Source organism: Podarcis liolepis (assembly GCF_965112155.1).
Source record: "Podarcis liolepis genome assembly, chromosome: 9".
NCBI lineage: Eukaryota > Metazoa > Chordata > Lepidosauria > Squamata > Lacertidae > Podarcis > Podarcis liolepis.
Window position 1 is genome coordinate 76,201,544 of NC_139564.1, and position 25,840 is coordinate 76,227,383.

Consider the following 25,840-nt stretch of genomic DNA (forward strand, 5'->3'; position numbering starts at 1 on the left):
CGCAGTTACAAAGACCGATGATCGCAACTTCATCAGGTAATGAAAATGACAAATAAGGGGAAAGCTGCTGTGTCAGCAACAGGGCTAAAAGTTGAGCCCTACTCAAGTCAATACGTAAATGCCCTACATGCAAGTCATACATGATCTAGGGCAGGGATAGGCAAACTTGGCCCTCCAGATGTTTCGGGACTACAACTCCCATCACCCCTAGCTAACAGGACCAGTGGTCAGGGATGATGGGAGTTGTAGTCCCCAAACATCTAGAGGGCCGAGCTTGCCTATGCCTGCTCTAGGGCAAGTGAGACTCCATCGGAATCCCAAGTCTGAATTCATTTTCCAGTTGCTGGGTAGAATGCATGGCAAAGGTGGTAGCAGTTCTATGTATTGCTGCCATTTTGCCCTCCCATTCTAAATGCCACATTTGTAAAAGGGCACTGATCAACTGGAGGATGTCTAGGGGAGAGTAACCAGGAAGATGAGGGGTCTATGATGAATGATTAGAGTTGGATATGTTTAGCTTGGAAAAGGAAATATTAAGGAGAAAGATGAGAGCCGTCTTCAGATAGCTGAAGGGCTGTCATTCAGAAAATAGGGTAGGTCTGTTCTGTTGCTCCTGATGGCAGGACTAGACCTAATGAGTGGAAATTGTGGGGAAGAAACTGCTTGGGAGATGGTGGGCTCTCCTCTGTTGGAGGTGCTTAAGCAGAGGCTGGTCAGCCACCGATCAAGTAACCTGCATTGTACATCCTGCATTGACTAAGGGGTTGGTACATGCCTGACAAGGTCCCTTCCAATTCTGCAATTGTCAGGTTGGTGCTGATCACTTAGCTAGAAAAAGTTGTACTAAGACAGGATTGGATGCCTCGTTCTGTCAGGTCTTGATGATACAAACTAGGTCAACCTCTTCATCCAGGACCATGTCCTGGATTAAAGCTGTTTTATTAATAACTGACCTGGCATTTAGCAGAAGCAGCTGTAGGTAGGGTGGGTGGGGAGTTAACATGGCATTGAGAGATTCTGGAGCTAGCTTCCCCATTCAGTTGTGAGTAGGCAAGCCAGCAGGAAGGATGTGTGCACTGTGAAAGCCACGTAAGTCTCTGGAATAGGGTAAAAACATTCAAATAGTCACAAAATTATGGGAAGTCCAAGGCATGTTAAGAAATGACAGAGGAAATCAGGCAAGCATTCCATGAGACTTAGTGTGTCATTTGTTCACTAGGCCTGCCTAGTGAAAAGCGTTTGACATTCCACAGAGTCACACATCACAAGATGCCAACAAAACACATTTTGACAATATAGCACTGAAAAGTGTCTTAAGAGAAGATGGATCCACTCTATCCAACATACTTGCTGATATATTCAGCATTCAGACGTTTGCCACATATCTTGCACTTAAAACAGGACAAGTGCCAGTGTTTGTCCAAAGCAACCAAAGACTGTCCATTTTTTATTTCAGAGCCACAATTCCCACAATCTGTAAAGAAAGAAGAAGGCACAAATGACTTTGAAATGTAAGCAATATATTTTATGAGTCATTTAAGAGGCTGTAGAAAAACAAATGCGTCCCCTGGGTTTTGGGCATGTACTCAGGATACACAGCCATGGCCAGGTTTCAGAATAATGATAAATACTAGGGCATTTGGGAAATTTCAGGAAAAATATACAAACACGTTATATCTCTAAATTCTGCCCCCATTCAAATTGATAGTTGTATTTTGTTCGTAGGATGCAAACATTTTGTCTAGTTTTACTATTTGGGCATTTCTTTGCCAGAGAGAGATGAAGACGTGACTTCATTGATTCTTTCCATCTTTCTAATGCCTCTATTTAACAGCCTGGATTTGGGAGACAGGGATTTGTGCTGTGTCTTTTGCAGATTTATTTCTAACACATTCACTCACGTGCTCAGCCCAGATAAAACCAACAGAGGCTGCCCTTGCTTTGCCGCTCACTTCTTACTTGCGCCAGCAGATTGCCTGCCTTGAGCAAATGTGGTTTGCATTACCTAATTTATGTTTGGCATTTTAAAATTAATTTTCAATACAAATAATAAAACACCAGATTAAATAAAAGCTATGCAAAGAACTGCAACATCCTGAAATTTCCAAAACACATTAAAAACAAGTTAATTTATCCGTATGCATCCATAAAGAGATTTTTTAAAGAAAAAAGCCTATTTTGCCTACCTACATTTATTCTAAACTAATCAGAGAATAGTGATGCTGCGGCATAGGGGCCACAATGCAAAGTTTTTGCAGCTGTCAAAAAACGGCCGCTATTTCAACATCATATTTAAAGTAATGTTACCTTTGTAGGTTCAAAAAGTATAAAATGTCCCATCTTTCATGAATTAAACTAAAGTGCTCTCTTCAAAATCCTGCATGACAGGGCAGAACCAAATATGCGCTAACATTTCCAGCTTATATCCCAGAGACAGATAAATACAATGAAACCTGTGATGAAGCCAGGGAGCCCTGTATTTCAAAAACTTATTCTATAATGCTGATGCAGCCAGTCTTGTTAATGTGTTAATACAGATCCAAGGCCATTCTTGATGCGATGTGTTCTGCCTTTTTTGAAATATAAAACACACACCACTGAGGGGATTGTTGGGCTTAAGACTCAAATCACTCCTTAGTGGCAGAACTTGACATGGGCCCTGCCCTTATTTCTCAGCTACAGGTTGCTGTGTTGAGGGAGAAGGAGGGGGGGGCGAGGGGAGAACCACATTTGCCCCCCTAAGCTCTTTGGAGGAAAAATAGGGTAAGAAAAGTAATAAATAAATGACTAGTTTAGATAAAAGATGAAAGTTCTGAGACTCCCAGTTTCATTTTACCATTGATTTTTTGTTTAAACAAATAACGCTGACATCAATATTCACAAATATTCAAACTTTAACAGAAATTCACATTTTGCCACAGAAGATTTATTAACTTTATCCGTTAAGATTTGAGACATCTCTTGATTGCTTTGATCTTGGCATCTCATGCATGAAACCATACAGATTGCAAAACAGTGTTGCATGGCATCAAAAGCTATCAGATATCATTGCATGTCAATGGTTAAATCCTGTCAAAAGCTAAATATTCCAGCTGTCACATATTATCAAATACTAGCTACCAAATATTAACTACTGAAATCAAAGCATTGGATATGAAATAGAGAAATCAAAAATATGATGAATAGTCAGTTAATATTAAAATATTAAGAGCACATTCATGGAACTATTTAACATGAAACTGGAGACTGAAGAAATGAATATTAGTGAAATTTGGGGGGAAACCATTTTTCAAAAGCTCAGTCATATAATTTTTTTAATGTGCTCTTACTTCGGAGGACTGGAAAATTGCTGTTGCTTCCAGCAGATGGCAGAGAGCATTTCTGACAGATACAGTCTTTGCCATTGAAAGTTACGCGGTCCCCAGGAGGAAAAGGTTGCCTGCAGCAAAAGAAATCAAATGCATTAGAAAATGAAGAACCTTGCAATGTTTCAATTGCATTTCTATTTTTATAAAAGGGACTCTAGTTTCAGCACTTTTATCATTCATTTCCAGCTGGCAAATCTGACCAGTGACTTGAAAGCTCAGCATTTAAGAGGCGCCATTGAAGAAGAATGCCTACTTCCCTTTGGGAAAGAACTGAGGTACCATAGCAGCTTAAAAAATATTCTTCTCAAAATACACACCATCCTTTTGCCAATGCATCTCCACCCTAGCACACACTCCCTCCACAGATGCTCCTGCCTCACTCTCCATCCTGCAACGGAAGGACTCTGTTTGTTCCTTCTCCCTCATCTAAGGGCCCGTCCACATCTGCATTTGTCACATGATTTCTAGCATTATGCATCAGGGGTCTGAGAGGGCTCCCCCCCCCTCGGGGTCCCACCACTTTGCCCAGGAAAACTGCTGCTTATTGCTGAACTGGAACAGACATCTAACTGTGGAAAACCAAAATGAAAATTTGTTCCTCATCTGAACTGGTCCTAAAATAGCTCCTGATGTGTTTTCCTGGGAACTGTGTTGGGGGAAGTAATGACTCATTTTCTATACGTCAAAATGATTGTTTTCAGATTCTCTGGTTTTTTTCGATCATGTGGTTTTCTGTTTATCTGGTCTTCTGATTCTCTGACTCTTTTCCACAGGTGGGTGGAGCTGGAGACAAAACGAAAAGTTGACTATTGATTATAGGAAGAATGAATGGGAAAACACAGGGTTTAAGGGGTCTTTCACCAAGTAAAATATGAGGCAAAGATCACAAGTGGGAACACCCAGCTCCAAACCAAACTAAAAATGTGGCAAAGAGGTACAGACTTAAGGGGAAGTGTGGCTCTCTCTGCTCTTTTCACGGCTCAGTCCATCATCTAATTGTTCTTCCACAGACATACTTAAGTATCCATTGCGTATTCTACAATATTCACTTTCTAGAAGTGACCAGCAGCTTCATAGAACTCAAAAACCAAGTTTTATCCCTCTCAGTATAACAGCAGGGTGATCAAGAATGGTGAAAGGATCCTATAGAAATCTCATTGCCACAGGCAGAAAAAAATGTGGTTTTTAGAGGGAGCCTAACCATGTCAGAAAAGTAATGCAGGCAATCAAATAATGCACACAGAAACTCTGATTCCAATATCTGACTAAAACCAGTGGGGATGGAATATTAACCAAAACATTAATTCATGGCAGCCATCTTGGATTCCATTGACAAAGCCAACTTTGAATGAAGTAAGCAGACAAATCATGTTTCCAACATCATAGTCCCATTTGATACAATTGCTAGATAGCTAGATAGTCTCTTGTGTCTCAGATTATCTCAATGTGAAAACTTCGAATGGAGATTGCTCATACAAGATTCCCCCTCAAGAAAGCATTGTATTGTGAGCGTTGAGAGCAGTGAAGCACAGAAAGATAAATTATGTTTCTTTAAGGAGGCTCACGGCCAACAGACAAAGTATCTTTGGTACCCCAATAAAGCCATTTAAAAGAGTGTGGTGTTGTGGTTAGTGTCAAGACTAAACCTGGATTTAAATCTGGGAGAGGAGGCTTTAAATCCCCACCTGGCCATGGAGCTCACTGAGTGACCTTGGGCTGCTTAATTTACCTCTCAGCTTAATTTACCTCACAGGGCTGTTGTGGGGATTAAAGGAGAAGGTGAGACCTATTTATTCCACCTTAAGCTACTTGAAGAAAAGGTTGGCTATAAATACAGTAAATACATAAAAACTGGTGAAAACCTATGCACATTTCACAAGTGCATGAGTGAGTGTCATGATCCCTGAAGATACAGTATGGAGGCAGGCAGGGGCAGAAACTTCCTGCGTCGTCTGAGGCTGTCACTCGACCTACAGTGGTACCTTGGCTTACAACAATAATCTGTTCCAAAGGTCCGGTTGTAAACCAAAACAGGTTGTAACCCAAGGGGCGCTTTCGCCAATGGGGCCTCCCCCCCAAAATGAGTTGTAATCCCAAAAAATGGGTTGTAATCCAAAAAAAGGGACACGCACTTCCAGGTTTGACTTGGTTGTAATCCAAAGCGGTTGCAAACCAAAGTACCACTGTATCTCCAGCATTGTCCATGACACCTGCAATATCTCCAGAGACCTTAATGGACATATGGAGATGCCTCCTGGGCAGGGAAGCCACACTAGCTGCTGCTGCTGCTGCCACTTCTTCTTCTTCTTCTTCCCAACAAAATATTAAAAACATAATAAAACATCTAACATTAAAAACCTCCCTAAACAGGGCTGCTGTCAGATGTCTTCTAAAAGTCAGATAATTGCTTATTTCCTTGACATCTGATAGGAGGGTGTTCCACAGGGCGGGCACCACCACCGAGAAGGCCCTCTGCCTGGTTCCCTGTAACCTCACTTCTCGCAATGAGGGAACCGCCAGAAGGCCCTCGGCGCTGGACCTCAGTGTCCAGGCAGAACGATGGGGGTGGAGACGCCCCTTCAGGTATACTGGACCGAGGCCGTTTAGGGCTTTAAAGGTCAGCACCAACACTTTGAATTGTGCTCGGAAACGTACTGGGAGCCAATGTAGGACTTTCACACACCGCAAGGCCTGCAGTGTCAAGGAAGCCTCCAGAGATCCTAAGACCCACTGGAGAATGGCAGGTTCTTAGTTGGGCCAAGGGCAGCTGGAACAGCTCCTGGAGCAAAAAGTCCAATAGCTGTCAAGAGAGGAAATCTGGTGAACAGAAGCATTCCTGGAATTGAACTAGGTCAATTCTCACCATCTCATTTTTTAAAAATAAAGGCAGACGTTAAAGCTTCAGAGAAATAAACTCACCTGCAAGCTACACACACAAAACAATTTGGATGGTAGGTTTTCCCCAGTGCTGAAACCACTTCTCCCTCAATAAACTGATCACAGCTGAAGCACCGTGTCCCATAGAGGCGCTGATAGTCCAAAGTACAGATATAGTCTCCTTGTCTTACAAAAAATCCTCCTTGAGCCAAGTCACATCCGCAGGCTGTGGGCAAAACAGGACACAATATATGACAAAAGAAACTCCATCCCTAAGAAGGCAAAGCATCACATATTGAGTTATTTTAAGCTGTACATGGCTTTTTCCCCCTCACTAGATGCCTAAAGGTCTTTATACCTTTTACAGGTACAGCGTAACTCATTGTAGAATGAATAATGCTGATATAAAACGTATTTTCTGGACTTGTCCCAAAATAAAGAAACTCTGGCACATAGTGATAAATGAAATATAAACGATGACAGGGCATATACTGGTTATCTGTTTTGGATATACTGAAGACTCAATATACTCAAGCAGTGATAAAGAACTGAATCCCTGCAATGGATTTTAGCACATGGCATGTTGCTGGAATTTTTTTAAAGGACTTTTCCTTCTGTGCCTTTTCAGGCAGGTAAACTCCCAGGAAAATGTTTCATCTTTGCTTCATCTCATGAGGGGATGTTTGCTGTGGTGGCACTCCAATTGTGGAATGCCCTCCCATCACAGATTCAGCTGGCGCCAACCCTGATGGGTGTAAATGCCTATTTATTTACTGAGCCATTTGATAAGTTGAGTGGAGGAGATGTTTTATTGCTCCCACAGCACTGTGATATAATCCAATTTACTGATGCTGTGGTTTGGGTTTTTTAAAGATTTTTTTTTGAATGCATTATATACTTTTATACAGTAGCTCACTCTGAGACTGGTTTTAAACAAAGAGCATATTATAAATCACTGAATAACTCATCCTCTGGCTGGTCTCCTGCAAATGGCACCTCCTCCCTGTGTAATCTGAAACACCCTTCCTTTACGCTATGTTCTTATGCAGGCTCTCTCAGATTACACACAGTAGCTTTTAGCAAATTTATTTATAGACTAGCAAGCGGAGTTGATCTGGTATATACCAACTCCTGTTATTAACTCACACATGGCTTAGCATATTCCTTCTTCTTTCTTTCCGTTAACTATGGAATAGTTTGTTTCCAGTCTTAGAATTTTCTCAGTTGGTTCTGATAATAACGCTGTCAGCCAACTTGTCTGCACATGCATGTGGTCTACTCATGTGAGCAGTATAGCCTGAGAGCTGTGAGCTCACACAAGATCACAGCTCCTTTCCCTGCAAGAGGGGGATCTTGCTTGCATTTCTGACAGCTCCATTACAGTGTTCACACAAGTAGTACGTGTGCTTTTTACATATAAGCATTCTCACTGTGGGGGAATACTGTACCCAACATTTCCCCAAACCAGGCAAGACTAATGGGACCTTCAGCAGAGGATACAGCAATTTAGACTGGGGAAAGGGCTAAACATCTCTATTATCAGATTAGCAGCCAAACACTGCTGCATTGAAGAAGAAAACTGCATTGAAGAAGATCACAGGTCTCCTATGCCATGTGTACATTGAGGCCCAAGGCTGACATTTGGGGTCGCCCAGTGTGAGATACTGCTTCCATTCTCCTAGAAGCAATGAGCTAGCAACCACAGTGGCGCTAACTATCCAGTTACAGAGGCCTTTGAGATTGCTTTCTTTTTTCATTCTTTCCATAGCCACCCAGTGACTGTTTTAGGGGGTTGGAGGTGTCCTTTAAAAGAAAAGAAAAGACCCTGGCATATACCAGCAATAAAGAATATCAAAAGTAATGGGAAAATATTCATTTGGGGGATTCAGGCAAGGCAAATTCATTCAGGCACATGAAGAGATGAGTAAAATCTAGGAAATTCACTCTATCATATCCCTGTCATTGAAGAGATGACAGAGTATCTATTTTGCTCTAAGAGAAGGACTGGTCAGCCTGGATTCAGTGTGTACAACAGTAAGCATGATATACCATTCAAAGCTATGATTGTTGTGAGCGAAATGCCAAACCAAATCCCTGAGACACCAAAGTGCCTGCCCTGCAATCTCTGTTAATCACCATTTACTTCTTCCTCTCAATTACTATTTATTATAATAACCTACTATAAAAAGTCAATAATAAGAATTGATTGCAGATTGCCATCAGGCTGCACATCAACATTCTCCTGTTTGCCATGAGTTGACTAATAGTTGTCTAGAAGCATAAGGAATATGAAAACTTTAGTGCCCTGCTAGCTCCTGAAATAATCAATGTGTATTGCATGAGAAGGAACACATCAACTAATTTGAAGCTGAGAAAAACAAAGCAAAAAAGTCACCCTGAAGTCACCCTGCTGATGCACAAACTGCACCTGGTTTGGGTAGCTAACCATATTAGCATAGCAGCAGTGAAGTCCAATACTACCACAAAATACTCAGCTGCTGACCTATGGAAAATGTGAGTCTGATTGCACACAATAGGATGTTCTTCTGAATAAACATGCATAGGATTGCAGTGTTAGAGAAGAAGGGAGGGAATGCAGAGCTGCCATCTCTTGCAATTACTTGGCAGTGATGAAAGCACTCTGTATGTGCTCTGTAGAAAGGGATGATTTCAAAACCATGATCTGGGCAAATAATTGTTTACATTAGTGTTTTCCCCCATTTAGTACTTCTCATGACTATGATCAGCTAAACAACTCATATAAGATGTTATAAAATGTTGCTTGCTGCAAATGTGTTGCAAATGTGGGGAGATCTGCAATAGGTTCACCTGCCCATTATCAAAACAAAAGATGGAAGGGTAGGCCTAATGGGCTACTCCTAACTCCTAACCTGTGGAGTGACTCTATTCTTCAGTCCTTCGAAAAGAAAAGAAAAAACCCCAAACGTTGGGCTTTCTGTGGGAAGAAAGAAGCAGCACTGGGAAAAGGCAGAAGGATTACAATGTCTGTCTCCATGAAACATGAGGGAATGGTGTATGGTGATTCCATGCTAAATGTCTTGAATGAAATATGGCTTAATGCTCAAAGCCTGATTTCTCATAGAGCAATGCTGCAGAAAGTTCACACCATCCCTCTTTCCTAATTCATGAACAGGTGGGAGAGAGAAAATAATGTCCACCTTCACTCAGCAGATCACCAGCAGCTCTGAACTGCTCAGGTTTTGCAGCTACCTGAACTAGACAAGCAAACCCCAAACAACCCAACCAACAAGGAAGATACTGATGCTTCCAAAGCTTGTTACTGCACTCCAACTTTGGTTGGGGTGGGGTGGTTCTACCCCAATTGGGCCGTGGGGAGCTTAGGAATGCCAGGGTGGGGAGAGAGAATAACAACAAGCACTGAGTGGATAAATTCCTGCCAGCCCTCATTCACCTTCATCTTCCGTTTACGTGAAGATGCCCTTTTCCTGGCAATGAGGAGAGTATTCACTAGTGGTCTCTCCTTTGTTTTGCAGGCAGCAGGAGTGAGAGAACGGTGCAAATCCAAGGTGACTTGGCACCCGCGTCACATGGAGGAGGATGAAAGACAAGAGCATGCAAGTGCATGACAGTGTCTGGCCATCCTTGCCCCATCTTACAGGAGAGAAGCTGCCCCCCCCTCGTTTCAGTGGAGGAGAGGAGAATGGCCTCTTTCCCTCACTTGGAGTTTTGGTACGACAGCACCAATAAGGGAGACTTTTGTGCTGGTTGTGGGCAACAGAAGCAGGGCTGTTCACCACTGGCAAGAAATATGGGCACCACTGTTAAATGGGGGCGTATCTTTATGGCAACTGTTGGCATGAATTAAATTCTTCCCCTATCCTCAGCTGCCACAGTCTCAACAGAACATTACACCTAACAGAGCAACAATATGGATTTTAAAACATTACTACGCACCATAGACATTTTTTAAAACAAACTACTTAAAATTAGCATCTTTCCCATTCCACACGAAAATACAAATTGAGCCGGCATACAAATTCCATGGAGACTAACTTATTAGAAGTTAAGACAGAAGCCTGTGACCCTCCACATACTGTTGGACTACAACTCCCATCAATCCTGACCATTGGCCAAGCTGGCCAGAGCAGACAGGAGTTGAAAATCCAGCAATATCTCGAGTGTTCTAAGTTGCCCAGCCCTGCTGTTATTATCATGTGCCAACTGTGATTTGTCCTTCTGTATATGGAAGGCCAACTCCCACTCTTACCAAGTTGGGCACAGGGGCCCACCTGGAAGATGTGATGCTATGACCAGTGCCTACTGCTGCTGGCTACTGGATCAAAGGGTTGTGAGGGAATGGTGCCAATGATGAGAGGAGGCCCTACGTGGCGATATTCAGGAGCTGAAAACCTCTGTCTGGGAGGGACACCAGCCGTGGAACTGCGCAGGAAAATGGCTGTTTGCTACAACAAATAAGCTGGACCATGTATCAAGGCCAAGCTGGGGCTGTGAGTGAATCAAGGCCTTGACTGCAAAGATTCCATAGCTGGAACCATTAAGTTGTGACCCAGCAGTCAATCAGGCAGAAGTACCACTCTGCAGGGGCAGGGAGGCTAGACAGGGGGAAGAACAAGTAAGGAAAAGGTTAAACATTTATCTTAGAGGACCACTTTCCTACTCTTCAAAGCTTGAGATGTTAATTAGATTTTTTTACAAAAGTGGTAGACCTTCATCACAGATCTTCTCAATCTGCTCCACTTCTTTTTATCTTCTCTTTTGTTTGCTCTGGTGTATGCATTTGTCCAGTGTGCAGTTTGTTGCCATCATTGTAAATAAAACAAAATGAAGTGCCAGTTCTCTAATCTTGATCAAAGTGCCATGGGTGCCAGCACAAAAAGGCTGCCATGGACAACAACAAAAAGAGGTGCTGGTATTGCATACTGATGTCTCCCATCACAGAAAAAGCACTGCATTTTGCCTAATATCTGAAAGTGCCTTTTTAGACAAGCAAAGTTATTCTAGGATTACAGCATACCAGAAGAGAACTGCATGTGCATTTCTCTGCCTAGCTCAATGATTTTTACACCTCTTTACGTTTCCATGCCCATACATAGCTGACAATATGAAAAGTAAATTCCTACCTTTGCAAACAAAACATTTAATATGGAAATACTTCTTTTGTACTCTTAGCACCTCTCCTTTGCATGGATTTCCACAATTATTGCAGAGGATTGCAGCACCAGAAGGCTTTTCCAAGTGGCTGTGCACAGCCTGTGGCTGAGAAGCTGCAAGAAAGAAAGGGTCTGCCCGTTAGGACAATGCAAACTTTAACGAGCACGCCCCAATGTGAAAGTGGTGTGACGTCACTGCGGCATGCAAACATGATCCTAGATTAAATATCAGCACATACAATCAAGTACAATACCAGAGAAATTAATGAAATTAATTATTTAGGAAGCAAATAAAAAAAGATCAATTTTACATCATTTGGTGCGACTTCAGTGCTTACGGTATATAGAAAAATCAGATCCCAACAACATACCAGTATTGTCTGCATTTATAAGGGATCAACAATCTTCAGACTACAGATCCATTTGATGAGTACAATGAATTGTTATTTATTAGACATTTGTGTGCAGCAACAGATCAAATAATCTCATGTTTATTCTATTTTTAAATTTTGTATTAATTAATTTATTAATCTGTGTATTTATGATCAATGGAAGTATTATGGAAAGTGGTTCTGGAATTTTTTCTAGCTGTTTGTAATTATAGATATCTTGTTTTATTTAAGGAAGTTTCTTTTCAAAGTGAGAAGGAAAGACTTTACCCTGACCTTTATTCTTTTCTAAAATAGGATTATCAGAACTGCAGGCCGCATTCAGATAAATTTCCTAAGCTATTTTTCATTATTAAATGATATTAAGGGAATACTTCTGACCTTAATTTGAGAATTTGAGTCTGTCCCATATTATTCATTTAGAAGTTATTGTGTATGATAGTACTTGGTTGATTTCACCACCTTTATGAACACAGAGCATGGATAGTGCCAGGGGAGGCAGATGCTCCCCCCCCCCAAGGAGCTTGCTCCCCACTTGCCCCCTCATTTGCTGGACTCCTGTCATTAACACATACTGTTATTTTCCTTTCAGAGATCTTAATATGTGGCACACAACAGCCCCACCTAGAAATATGCTTTGGCACTTTTGCGCCCCACCCCAAAAAATTTTCTGATTCCACCACTGAAACAGAGCTGCGTTGTGTCGCTTATCATGCCTTCCTATTGTGTTGCACAGCCAAAACGATGCTTATGGTGTTGACCATGGGTAGGCAAAGTAAGGCCCACGGGCCGGATCAGGTCCAATTGCCTTCTGGATCCGGCCCACGGACGGTCCAGGAATCGCCATGTGGATCACCAGCGTGCGCGTTCTTTCCCTCTCCCTCACACGGCGGCGGCGCCTCCTCCTCCCCCCCTCCTCCTGGCTTCTCCCCACCCTGCCTAGAGGAGGAAGGGAGCTGGGCTTTGTTGGTGCCAGCAGCAGCAGCAGCGCTCGAGCGGGCACCATTTTAAGCAGCCCCCTCTCCAGAGCCCTTTCCCACGCCGCTCATCACCTCACTGCCACCGCCGCCAGCCCCTGCTGCTCGCAAGACACAGGTAAGCAGCCACCGGGGCTCGTGGTGCACTTGCATCATTTTCTTTTTTCAAAATATGGTCCGGCCCCCACAAGTGGACCGGCCCCCTGCTGAAAAAGTTTGCTGACCCCTGGTGTTGACGGACAGTACTTTGTTTGCAAGTATTCCTAGCTCTTTCCACCAATGCCAGCATGTGCAGTGTGTCAAGGGGAAAGATGTCATGAGTGGGTCTCCCCATCTGCCTAAGGAGACTGGCTCCTGTTGTGTCTGGTTGGCTGACCAGGGCTGACCAGTGTGGCTGAACTCTGGGGATATGCTGGAGGGTGATCACACACCCCTAGGTGAAACTTCCCTTCTGGTTTATGCTTGAAGGAGAGCAAATCTAAATGTGGTTGTGCAGTAAATCAATCATTTGATATAACCATGGGATAAGAATTTTGGATCAACCCATGCCAGCTACAAGGGCCAAGAATATCATCCAGAGTGTTCTTCACACGTGGGCTGTGTCCCGCATCTTGGTGCCCTGGAAGACCCCTGGAATCACTGCAGTTTGGTCCAGTGAACAATTTGCAGTGCCTTAACTCTGTGGACAATAATTGCATGCTTTTTGAAAACTTTTTTCACATCAAAACTCAAGGTAACAAAAAGCTCCTGAACATTCCAAGCAGTGAGAAAATGAAACAGGCAGAATGAAAAATAAATGGAGTGGCATCACCCCTGTCTCCAAGAGAAGTGAACACTTTGGCTGAACTAAGCAAGCCCTCTTGCGAAGGGAATTCCACAAAGTGCTGCAACGTAGAGTTGCCTCACTCTCATTGCAAAAAATCACGTCTCAGATGCTATAGGGGGCATTTTTCTGCCTGCTGGAACAATTGCAATGTGCTCTGCTAGATGCTGTATGGTTTTTAATTGTATTTTTCACCTGAATGAAGCTTGCAAGCCACTTTACCACGGACCGCAGCAATAAATCACTGAAGTAGAGGATCAACACTTAGACATCAAGATCTCTTTGAGCAACCAATCACTTTAGATCTGAACTCTTACACTCTATCCATTTTTTCCAGAAATATCTATTAAGTGGTTGAGAAAAATATGTTTTCCCCGTGAAGTGCAAATTACTCCCTTTGACCTTCTGGTTCTCTTTTTGTTGGTTGAGATTAGGCCTGGGGTGTGTCTTGATACACCACCCAGGACTGCTATGAGGGGCAGACCAAGATGGCGGCTTCACCCGGCGGCTTCCCTCTGCTACCAGCTCCACTTTCAGTATCGGGCTGCTGGAAGCAGAGGGACAGCAGCAGCAGTTTCACCTCCAATATCCTGCTGTGTGAAGCCACCATCGTGCTCTGCCCCTCATCTCACAGAGAGAGCAGCAAGCTGCATCCCCAGGCCGATACAGCTTGTGGCACCTTTGGCATCTTTAAAGAGCTCCCACCCTCCAGCTGAGCAAGACCCAGTGCCTCGCGCGGCATGAAAGCTATGCAGGATTACATCTAACGCCCAAATTTTGGCTCCATCATTTCCAGTATTTACTATTTATAAATGGATTTCAAATCCAAGTATTGTATAACACAAATAGCAAACTCTTGAGAGCCAAACGGTAAAAGATAGGAGACGAGCATATAAATGACCTAGAAAATAGTTCCACATTTTATTCAAGGTTTCCAATTTCAAAAATACAGGCTGTTCTCTATTTGAGGGAATTCATTCATCCACAAACACTTGGTCGGTGATGCAAAGTTATGCTCTTGGCCAATAGGAAACTCCTAGATAAACATAACTTCTGTTCCTGCTAATGCAGATGTCAAATGTGGCTGCTTGCATTGGGAGACGCAAATATACCCCTTGATGTGTAAATGTCTACTTTCTCTTATTTTACCGCCCTTATTTTAGTGCTATATTATAAACCAGATACAGATAATTGTGGCATTCCAGTTCAAAGTCTGCCAGCTGGATCTTAAGTGTGTTTCCTTAGAAGTGAACAAGCAGTGAAATGTGGCATTTGTTAAATAAACCATGAAGGTACTGAACTGTGTTGGTGCTATCACTGCTATCAGCACCTAATTTTAAGTAGTCAGCACTGCTCTTGGCACATGAGGGTCTTTTAGTGATGCTGAATCTTCTGCAACCAGCAAGAAAGAAGTCAATGTTCCACACACGGCATGCAACATAAACACTACTTTCCCCACTATGCTCCTCCATGCCCATTCCCACTGCAAATGAAGAGTGAAAGGCACACTAGTAGGCCAACACGTGTGAATACTCACTTATTATTTTGTTTTTATTTGTTTTTTATTAGCAGACATGCACTTTAACATAAAAACAAAGCAGAAAATTAAATAAACTTAAGAAACGGCAAGGAGGAACGATGCTACGGGAGCAAGATACAAGCGGATTAAGTCATGGAAGCTAGGAGGAAGCTAAGAGTTGAAGTTAGCCCTCTATCAGATTGTTGTCCCACCTTTCCTCTAAGGATCTCGGAGCAGCCCTCTCACAAGCTGTTTAGACTGAGAACCAGAAACTGGCCAGAAGTTATCCAGTAACCTTGGTGACAAGGACCTACGTCTGGGCCTACGTCTCCCTGGTCCAAGTCCAACACCCTACCTGCTTCCAGCGGTTCTCAACCTGTGGGTCAACCTGATGTTGTTGGACTACAACTTCCATCATCCCTGAGCTCTGGCCTTGCTAGCTAAGGGTGATGGGAGTTGTAATTCAACAACATCTGGGGACCCACAGGTGGAGAAAGGCTGCAGACTATACTGCTTCTTCTTCCTAATATCTGATCTGCATAATTTAAAGCTTTTTGAAATGGCGCCACGGGTGCAGAGCAGGGAATCGCAACAATACAACCAGGAAAGACAGGCAAAACCATTCAGAAAGGTGGGATTTTGCCGCCTGCTTCACTTCTCTGCCAGGTAAAGCAACGGCAAGTTCACACAAGCAGAGGCGTAGCGTGGGGGAGGCAAGGGGGACCCACGGCCCTAAGCGCACATTTTTGAGGGGGCGCAATCAGGCACCCCCATGACAACCATGCAGCCCTTGCAGCTGAGATGTGGCGGCAGGTGGGTTGGAGGTGGGAGGAGGCAGCGGGCAAGGAGCCGGCTGGGAGAGGGCTCTGTTCACCGTTTGTGCACCCCAACGGCATGTGCCCTCGCCCCGGCCGTGCACAAAACTTGTCCCGGCCCAGGTGCTGTCAACCCACACTATGCCATTGTACACAAGGCTGACCTTTAAATCCCTAAATGGCCTTGGCCCAGTATACCTGAAGGAGCATCTCCACCCCCGTTGTTCAGCCCTGATACTGAGCTCCATCTCTAAGGGCCTTCTGGCAGTTCCCTCACTGCAAGAAATGAGGTCCAAAGGAACCAGGCAGAGGGCCTTCTCGGTGGTGGCGCCCGCCCTGTAGAACACCCTCCCATCAAGGAGATCAACAATTACTGTACTGCAGATGACTTTCCATAGACATCTGAAGGCAGCCCTGTATAGTTTTTAATGTGTGATGTTTTACTGTGGTCTTATAATTTGTTGGAAGTCTCTCTGGGGCAACCCAGTCAGATGTGTGAGATGGAAATAATTTAATATTATTATTAAAAATGGGACTCAAAAGTCAGGGGCGGGGGGATTCCCCCAAAATGGGAGGACACAAAATGCCATGTTTTATCAGCAATGTCATTTGTAAGAAATTGACCTCAATTCCCGAGAAATGGAGCAGGGTGGAAGCAGTTAAGAGTGCCTGACTCCTTTTTGTGGGGGCCCAGGTAGCAGCCTCGAGCATCTTCGCCAGCCCTGCCTTCCGCCGCTCACGCTAGAGAGCAGATACCCTCATTTCCATGAAAATCGACAATCCGCTTTTCCTCCCAGAGGCGCCCCGAAGCAGCCAGGCAAATGCAGCCGCCTGACGGAGAGCCGAGCGGAGGGCAGACCAGGCGCATCCTCCGCCTTCCCCGCGCCACACGAGCGCCTCGCTCTGCAGCAAAGCCACCGCGGCGGCCCCGCCCTGAAGCCGGGGAGCCTGGCCGGGGCTAGGCGGAGAGCGAAGGCGCCAAGCGGACCCGAAATGCGCCAAGCCCCGGAGCGACCCTGCCCGCCTCGCCCCATCACAGCCTCGCCCGGGCGCCCGCGGAGGATGCTCCGCCGCCTCGCTCCCCAAGCCCGCCCGCCCGCCCGCCGCATTCTGACGTGACCGGGGCGCCGCGGCGACGGCGCTTTCCTCCGGCGGCCACGGCAAGCTGCCCTCCTCCCGCTCCAGAGCCCTGCGCCTACCTGTGCCGGTGCTCATGGCGCGCCTCTTCCCCGCCGGGTTGCTGCCGCAGCCGCATCCCCCGGCAGGCAGGCAGGCAGGCAGGCAGGCAGGCACCTGTGGCGCGGCGGGCCAGGCTCCGGCCGAGGCTCTCCTGCGGCGGGACCAGGCGCCGGCCTCCTGCCTCCTCCTCCGCCGCCGCCGCCTCCTCCCCGCGGCTGGGCAGGCCCGGCGCGGAAGGCGGGGCGTGCGGGGCGGAGGCTCCGGGACGGGCGCGCCGCTCTCGGCCGCCCCCGCTTTACCGCCGCCGCCCTCCGGAGCGCCTACAGCCCGCCGGGGCCGGAGGAGCCAAGCGCCCGGGGCTGCTGCGGCAGCGACATGTCGCCGGGAAAGCGGCAGTCGTCGATCCGGCGCCCGCTTCTGGCCGCGCGGAGAAGACCTGGCAACGCCGCGAAACGTGACAGCCAAAGGATTCCCGAAGCCGCTGCATTTGGGGCGCCCCCCGCCCCCCCCGCCGCCCCTTCATTCCTGGTGTCGAGGAGGAGCACGGGGCGGTTTCCTTGGGCCGGGCGCGCTTTCCTGGACGGGGCGCCAAGCCCAGTTCCTTCTCCACTCCGACATTGAAGAGTTGACCCCCAGGATCATCTAGCCAAAACCCCTCCAAGGCAGGAATCTCAACTACAGCGGTACCTCGGGTTAAGTACTTAATTCGTTCCTGAGGTCCGTTCTTAACCTGAAACTGTTCTTAACCTGAAGCGCCACTTTAGCTAATGGGGCCTCCCGCTGCTGCCGCGCCACCGGAGCACAATTTCTGTTCTCATCCTGAAGCAAAGTTCTTAACCTGAAGCACTATTTCTGGGTCAGCGGAGTCTGTAACCTGAAGCGTATGTAACCTGAGGTACCACTGTAAAGCATCCATGATAGATGGCCAGCCAACCTCAGCTTCAAAAACGCCCAAGAAGAAGAGCCCATCATTTATATGGACAGTTATTGAAATGTGAAATATCTTTGCCAAAAAGGAAGCACTAGGCCAGATATAATGCCATGGTGGGGGGGGGGGGGAGTCTGTCCACTGGCTTTATCTGGGATGGCACAAAGCTTAGTTGACCTGGGGTAACTGATAAACACCTTTGCTTTCCAAACTTTTCATGTTGGCGACACACTTGCATCATTTCGTGACACATTAATTCGGTTTTACTGGCAAAGCACTTTCCAGACCCCAGAGGAGAGCAGGGAGCGTTCGCACAACACACCTACACACTGCAGCCAACACACCTACATGTTGTGACACACAGTTTGGGAAGCTCTGATGTTGAGAATGCTTGTGCGTCTCAAAGGGAAGAGCCTCCAGGTCATGGAAACGTATGATCTGGGTAAATCAAGTCTCGTTTTGGACATGCAAGGGGATATAATGCTGATTCCTCACCAAGCCTTCTCCAATACGTTCAGTCCAATATGCTTTGCTGCCTGAGCTGGAACAGTGGATATTCCATCCCTATGTCAAAGTACACATTACTCACTCAGGGCTGGTTGATTCATTTTGGTACCCGAGGCAGAAAATCCCTCCTGCTCTCTGGCAGAAGAAATATAACAGCGATGCATTAAATAACTAACAATTTGCTGTTCTTTCGTGGCAACTAAAATCTGCAGAATGAGGCAGTTGACCAAAGCAAGTCTCCGGCTGGATTAAAGAAGCGTTTCGGTTAAACACGTTGCAAACTTTGTATGAGAAATCAGGTTAGCAAAAATGGAACTCCAGAGCGCCATCTGGTGTCACAGTGTTAGAATGCATAAAGAACGCATAAAGCGCCTTTTCTTTGCAAATGTAGCTGAGTCCTCTGTCCCTCACATCCTGGCTTCTTTTGGTTACACTTAAGTGTGACAGTAGGGACAGAGTGGAGCAGAACACTGGGAATATTATCTATTTAACATCTTGATGACTTGATACCTGTTGTGGTGGACAATGGCTTTCGACAGTTGAGCACTGTTTAGCTGTTATTCCACCTTTCCCTCAAATATGATCAGCATTCTCCACTACCTCACATATTTGAATATTTGAACCTTTATAGGCCCATGACCACAAGTAGAAGGGGGTTCAATGACATAGAAAACCCTAGAAGAGGCCCTGCATATTACCCTCTAACACCTCCAGAGTCTAAAATTATCAAACTTTGCTTCTGTACATCCTGTGCATATGGAACGGGATCCATGTTATATATGCTGTTATATTCCAGGGCCAGATAACAGACTAGCAGGCCCATTTTGCACATGTTGGAGTTTCCAGACTGTTTCAAAAAGTGTTCCCATGTAGAGAGTGTTGTGGGAATCTAGTCTAGAGGAGGGTGGAGGCCCAACTTCTATAGGAAAAGCTGCATAAGAACATAAGGAGAGACTGCTGGATCAGGCCCATGGCTCAAGCACCCTGTTCGCACAGTGACTGAACAGTTGCCTGTGGCAAACCAAGCAGGATTCGACCATGAGGACACTCGCCCCCTCCTGTGGTTTCCACCAGCAACTGGCCACAGCCTCCAAAAGGCACTCTGTGTTTCTGCCAATTCCACCAGCACATCCAGGGAAGACCCTCTGGTGCCATACCTGTAGATGGACACCTGGCACTTCATCAGAAGTGTAACCGTTCCCAGAGCACAGCGATATCCTCACCCAGATTGTCAGAACCGCTAATAGATAGCATCTCTGCCTTATCAGAAGTAAGTTTCAGTATGTTCACTCACCCAATCCATTTCTAAAAAGATTTTGAGCTCTTAGGCGTAATATATATATTCCTAAATTTGTACAGTGACTATGCTGAAAGGCTATTTTAAGCAAGTTTCTGGGTGCTTTATTAAGAACTTGGTGTCTGAATCATCTCACTCAGGAGGAACAAAACCTTTTCTGTTGTTCCCTACGCTAAGTGGCTGGGGTGGGGAGATAATAGTGGCCTTGTGAACTTGGTTCTGGGCTGATCGCTAATTCCTGGGCTCAGCGGGACCCGTCCCTTGCATCCGTCTACCTGTTCCGACGACTATTTTGCACCTGGTTCTGGCTGATGGACATGAAAGCCAAATCAGATTCCTCTAGCCTGAAGTTTTCTCCCCCTGCTCTGCACATTGTAGTGGTGTGGTGCAGTTGGCAGAGTGTTGGGCTAGGGCTTGGGAGACCAGGGTTTTAGTCCCCACACTCGCCCATGAAGCTCACGGGGTGACCATGGGCCAGGCATCGCCTCTAAACCTAGCCTACCTCACAGGGCTGTTGTGGGGATGAAAGCGGGATTTTAATCAATTAATTAAATGCACAGGAAATGACCATGTGGATTATCCTATAGAGTTCTCTTGGATAGACATACCTATATCTAGCTTGAATGCTTGTTGCTTTGCGTGGGGATCAGAAACTAAAATGTGACTCTTGCACTTTCTGTCAAGCTGGTGATAGAGTGAACGAGTGAATGTGTAGGTTTGACATGTAAATCTGCATCACAGCTGCATTATTTAGATCCTATTTCCTTGCTGGAATTGTGAATACGGACCAAATATTGGGCTGGCAGTGAGCAGTCTTGAGATATTCCTTTGACCTTTGTAGACATTGCTTTATTATGGTTATTTTCCAGATCTGGGAGGAGGAATGTTTTTTCAGTCTTGAGATATTCCTTTGACCTTTGTAGACATTGCTTTATTATTATTTGTCAACCAGTTTATAATAATCCCATTACTTTAAAATCCTTAGTGATCAGAAATTTGTTCCGAACCGTGTACAGGAGTGGCTATACTTTGATTTATGGTCCTGAAGAATGCCATGTGGCAGAAATAGCCAGCTGTCTTCGAAGACAATGAAAAAACATTCCTCCTCCCAGATCTGGAAAATAACTGTCATGAGCTATTCATAATAATCCTCTGAGGGACTATTAACACCATAACATTTATTTGTTCTGGAAAACACCAAGAGACATCCAGGGACAGCTTTAAGGCATTCAGTGATAACAATTCAGAGAGGTATGAGGTCATCCTTTTTTTAGTTTCATTCTCGCAAGTTCTGGATTATTAGTCTTACTGCTGGGTTTAAATAGTGTTTAAAATGGTTGGTATTCTATTCTAAAATTATGGTATTCTATTGAAGTTTTGCATTGCAAGTCTATATTTTTATGTGAGCTGCCTTAGGAGAGCTTTTTGCCTTGAAAGATGGCTTAGAAATATTTAAAATAACAGGAACAAAATATTTCTGGAGCTTTCAAACAGCCCACAGCAACTGCTTAAAGGGAAAGTGTATCCAGTGGACATGCTGTTACCTCCCTCAAATTCTCCGACCGAGTTCTCACCACGACGTCTTAATTTTTATGACTGTAAAATACAGTTTGGACTACAGCTTTGTGGAGACACTTGACTTCTGCAGATGGGTGTCTTTCTCTCCCCATCTTGGATTATGGTCATAAGCAGTAAGTGAACCTAAGGCTGCCACATTTTCACCAGCTCAGTTACTGTTCAGATTGTGATTAAACACATACGGTTCAGGCCAGTAAAACAAAAAGCTGGTAGCCGTATTCCAGTCCCCCACCCACTGCAGGTTTTTTGTTTGCTTTGTTTTAAGGACATTTACTTTGACTGCCTTTGTACACTCCAAAGCTACAATGCACAGAGGACACCAACAATGGCACATATATGTTCCACCTAATAACATTTTGCCAGACACCTGCAGTTAAAATTTAGCTAATTAGTTCAGGCCAATAACTGGAATCCAGTCGGCTTCTGGCTCTTGGTCCTCTGCCTTCTGCCCCCCACACTCCCAGATGCCCGGCTCCTGTGACCATCCACAGACATGCTTAGAGGCCTTCTCCAGCTGTTTAGCCTGTTTTTGCCTTGATCCTCTCACATATCTGCTTTCCAACCCACTGCTTACTCTGTTTCCCACTTCCTTCTGCAACTCCACTCCATTTGGGGCCCCTATGTTGATTTAGTTATCTGGAATTTCCCAAGTGAAACAGGGTCTGTGTCTTGCTTCCTCTCCTGGGCTTCTTTAACACTCCAGCCACAGTGGCCACAAAGCATCCTCATGTTCCCACGTGAAGTTTTGTACCTCAGAGCTTTGCTTGAAATCAGTAGATTCCCTTTCAACGTAGCAATGGTTAGCAGAGATGAACACTGTACAATCTTTCCTGCATATAAAGAACATGAGTGATGGGCCAAGGGAAAGACTGAAGGTTCCAGAACAGGGAATACTGTCGTGTGGAGCCTGCCTTACCCTTTAAATTCATCCACCTGCCCAATTTACCAGCTGAAGCCTCCCATTATTGGCCTTCTCACAGCTGGATTGCTTTGCTTTGCCTCCCCTGTCAGGTGAGTGTCTCCATCGCTCTCTGTGACTCAAGCTTTCAGGATTCTGTTCTCTGCCTTAGGTGCCAGATATACAAGGACAAAGCATTTAGTTAATATTTTACTTTGGAACTAAGGCTTTAATCCTAACCCCATTTACCTGGGAATAAGCCCCACCAAATTCGCTAGGGTTTACTTCTGAGCAAGGATTGTCCTGTAAGGCCCTAAAAATGAAGAAATAAAATAGGGTATCATTGGGGTGGGAGTTAAACTAATATTTCTGCGACTATGAATTAGCTATTTTTAATTATCCCTACATTTATGAAGTCAAGAGGCAATGTTTTCTTAGTGTGTGTGTGTGTGTGTGTGTGTGTGTGTATGTTTGGTAATTGTTTGATAATTTAACTTCATGCTGTTACTCTTGTAGTTTGGTTTTAAACTGAGGTGCACATTATTTACTCTTTCTCTGCTAGGGAAATATTCATGATTTTGTTTTTAAATAATTTTATTTTGTATTTTTAGATTTTTTGGGAGGAGTAAGTTCAGCCTGTGCCAGGGTCATTGGGTCCTCTTCTGAGATAATTAACTGTCTTTCAGAGCTGATAATTAATGTTTGATTTCATATTCTTTATAAGATGTTATAATTGCTCCAAGGCTTCAGCCGCAGGGAAAAGCCAAGTGAGTAAAATATGGTAATTGCACATCAACTGCTTTTTAGCCTTTAGATTAAAGTGTTCCTCCTTTCACAATTAAACAAACAAACAAACAAACAAACAAACAAACAAAACCCCTTAACACAAGATGTGAAGATAGAAAGCTGGCAAGGAAACAAGTCGGGGGCATATATGATGTGTTTGGTGCTTCTTCCTGTTGGGCTGCTCCAGCGTTAGCTGGCTTTTTCTGGATTTGAACACCATTTATTCTCTTCCTAATAATCAGCTGGTTGTTGCTGTTTAGTCGTTTAGTCGTGTCCGACTCTTCGTGACCCCCTGGACCAGAGCACGCCAGGAGGAGGCGAGTAGTTTGGAAGTGATGAGGAGAGCTGCCTCAAGACATCTTGCTGGCTGAGACAACAGGCAAGATGCCAGCCAGTTTGTTAAGGGTTGCTTAGAGCAGGGGTCAGCAAACTTACCACACCTCGGGCCAGTGTCTCCAGCGCCAATTGCACGGCGGGCCGGAGGGTGGGGGAGCGTGTGCCCACATGCGTGCGCACACCCTATTTCTGGCACACTTCCGGGTTGGAGGAGCACCAGAAATAGCTTGTGCACATGTGCACGGGCCTCCTCCGACTCGGATGTGCACCGGAAATAATGCACGTGCGCAAATAACACTTGCGCATAAGCTATTTCTGGTGCTCCTCCGACCCAGAAGTGGGAAGCCGCACAGTGCAGCACTGGTAAAACCGAGCAGGCAGCAGGGGGCACTGCAGGCCGGATAAACGAGTCCCTCGGGCCTTCGTTTGGGGACCCCTGGCTTAGAGTTTACCTCACAGTGCCCAGGATGTGGGGTTTTTTTGGGGGGGGGGGATATTGTGCTTTAAAAGTATAGTGTGTACACAGAATTTCTTTGACAGTGGGAATAGGACAGCATCTTTCACTGCGCTTGAGGGCAGCATAGCAGGGAGGGCCCATGTCATATAGCGCTCCCTCCTCCAATACTCTTTAGCTGCCGCTCTGTAGCACCTCTCACCTGAGGTGGCTGCCTCTCTCTGACTAGCACCTGGGAACAAGAAGCAGGAGGGCTCTTGTTTACATGTCCTACTTGTGAGTTTCGTCAAAACATATGGCTTAAATGGGTCCAATTTTTAAATCTTATTTTGGATGTGAATTATGAAAGTGCATCTGAATTTAAGATTGGAATGGGACTTATTTCTAGATATATGCTTGAACCAGCATGACTGGATTAATATACAGTGGTACCCCGCAAGACGAATGCCTCGCAAGACGGAAAACCCGCAAGACGAAAGGGTTTTCTGTTTTGGAGGCGCTTCGCAAGACGAATTTCCCTATGGGCTTGCTTCGCAAGACGAAAGCCCATAGGGAAATCTCCGGGGACCTGTTATAAATGCTGGTGGTGGGGAGCAAAGCCTTTCCCCCCATCCGGCCTTCAGAAGAGGTCCAGGAAGGCTGGCGGGGGCCGAAAGGCTTTGCTCCCCACCGCCAGCATTTTAAAAGCAGTCCGGCATAGCAGGGAAGCGCTTCCCGCTATTGCGGACGGCTTTTGAAGGCAGGCGGGGGGAGCAAAGACTTTGGCCCCCCGCCGGCCTTCAGAAGATGTCCTGGACCTCTTCTTTCGCCCCCCCGCCTGCCTTCACGGGAGAGCGGAGCTGCCTTCACGGGAGAGCGGCACTGCCTTTCTCCGCTGTCGCCGATGGCTTTTGAAGGCAGGCGGGGGGGGAAAGACTTTCGCCCCCCGCCAGCCTTCAGAAGAGGTCCAGGACCTCTTCTGAAGGCCGGCGGGGGGGCGAAAGTCTTTCCCCCCCCCGCCTGCCTTCCCAGGGGCTTTTAAATCGCCCCGGACAGCGGAGAAGTCCTCCGCTGTCCCGGGGCGATTTTAAAATGCCGCCCGCCAGCATTTTAAGATCGCCCCGGACAGCGGAGAAGTCCTCCGCTGTCCCGGGGTTTTTTAAATTGCTGGGGGTGGGAAGAAAAGCCCTTGTTCCCCCCCCAGCCTTCAGAAGAGGTCCGGGGACAGACTGTCCCCGGACCTGGTCTGAAGGCGGTTTCCCTAGGAACGCATTAATTGATTTTCAATGCATTCCTATGGGAAACCGTGCATCGCAAGACGAAAAACTCGCAAGACGAAGAGACTTGCGGAACGAATTAATTTCGTCTTGCGAGGCACCACTGTAATACGGATTAATATAGTATGGATCAATATAAGGGCTGATGTCATTCACTGCTTTTAGGGTTTGTGGTAGGGAGCATTGCAGATGGAGTCAGATTATTTTGCTTCCAGTGTGCTGCTTGGTTTGTAACTGCTACATGGGGAAGTCTTTAAGAATCTATGGTGCAATGGTAGCCACTTGGAGCAGTTCCTTAAAACTACCATAAAGAAGTGAGTTGCTAGATGATGCCAGAGTTATTGCCTGCAAGATTTCTGTGGTGAGAGAGCCGTAGCAGATATTTAAAATCACAAAACATGCAGTAAAGTAAAATACTGGAAATATATGCTGTTAGACCTTTAAAATATCCTCTTCTAAGTTTCTTTCCTAAGTTTCTCACTTCCCTTAATATAGAAAGAAACCACGGGTTCGGTAAGTTAAAAATGATTTACTGACAATTTTTTCAGAGGTCAGATTGATGTGCTTTTCCATGCAGCAGCAAGAAAAAAACAGGCAGTACATCGTTTTAAAAAGTTGTAAGAGTTTCTAAAAATTTTGTATAGAAACACTAAGATGATTTGCTAAAGCCATGTGGTCTGATCTTAGAGCAGGGTAGGGT

General features: G+C 45.5%; 1 protein-coding gene across 13 annotated transcripts in view; it reads right to left on the bottom strand.

The window, feature by feature from the left end:
• ABLIM2 (actin binding LIM protein family member 2) overlaps positions 1 to 17,601 on the bottom strand; it is a 62,661-nt gene extending 45,060 nt beyond the window's left edge. For 9 of the 13 annotated variants that reach the window (XR_014516054.1, XR_014516055.1, XR_014516056.1 and 6 more), the window contains exons 1-5: positions 17,121 to 17,327; positions 11,369 to 11,512; positions 6,288 to 6,471; positions 3,330 to 3,439; positions 1,348 to 1,474 (exon numbers count right to left, since the gene is read on the bottom strand). Coding sequence is in view for 1 of the 13 variants with exons in the window: in XM_083460734.1 (XP_083316860.1) it covers positions 1,348 to 1,474; positions 3,330 to 3,439; positions 6,288 to 6,471; positions 11,369 to 11,512; positions 17,121 to 17,136 (581 nt within the window). In the remaining 12 variants the exon portion in view is untranslated. Of the gene's footprint in view, positions 1 to 1,347; positions 1,475 to 3,329; positions 3,440 to 6,287; positions 6,472 to 11,368; positions 11,513 to 17,120 lie in introns of all 13 variants that reach the window. The other 4 variants (XR_014516050.1, XR_014516051.1, XR_014516052.1 and 1 more) reach the window with 4 other exon arrangements.
• Positions 17,602 to 25,840: the final 8,239 nt, after the last annotated feature.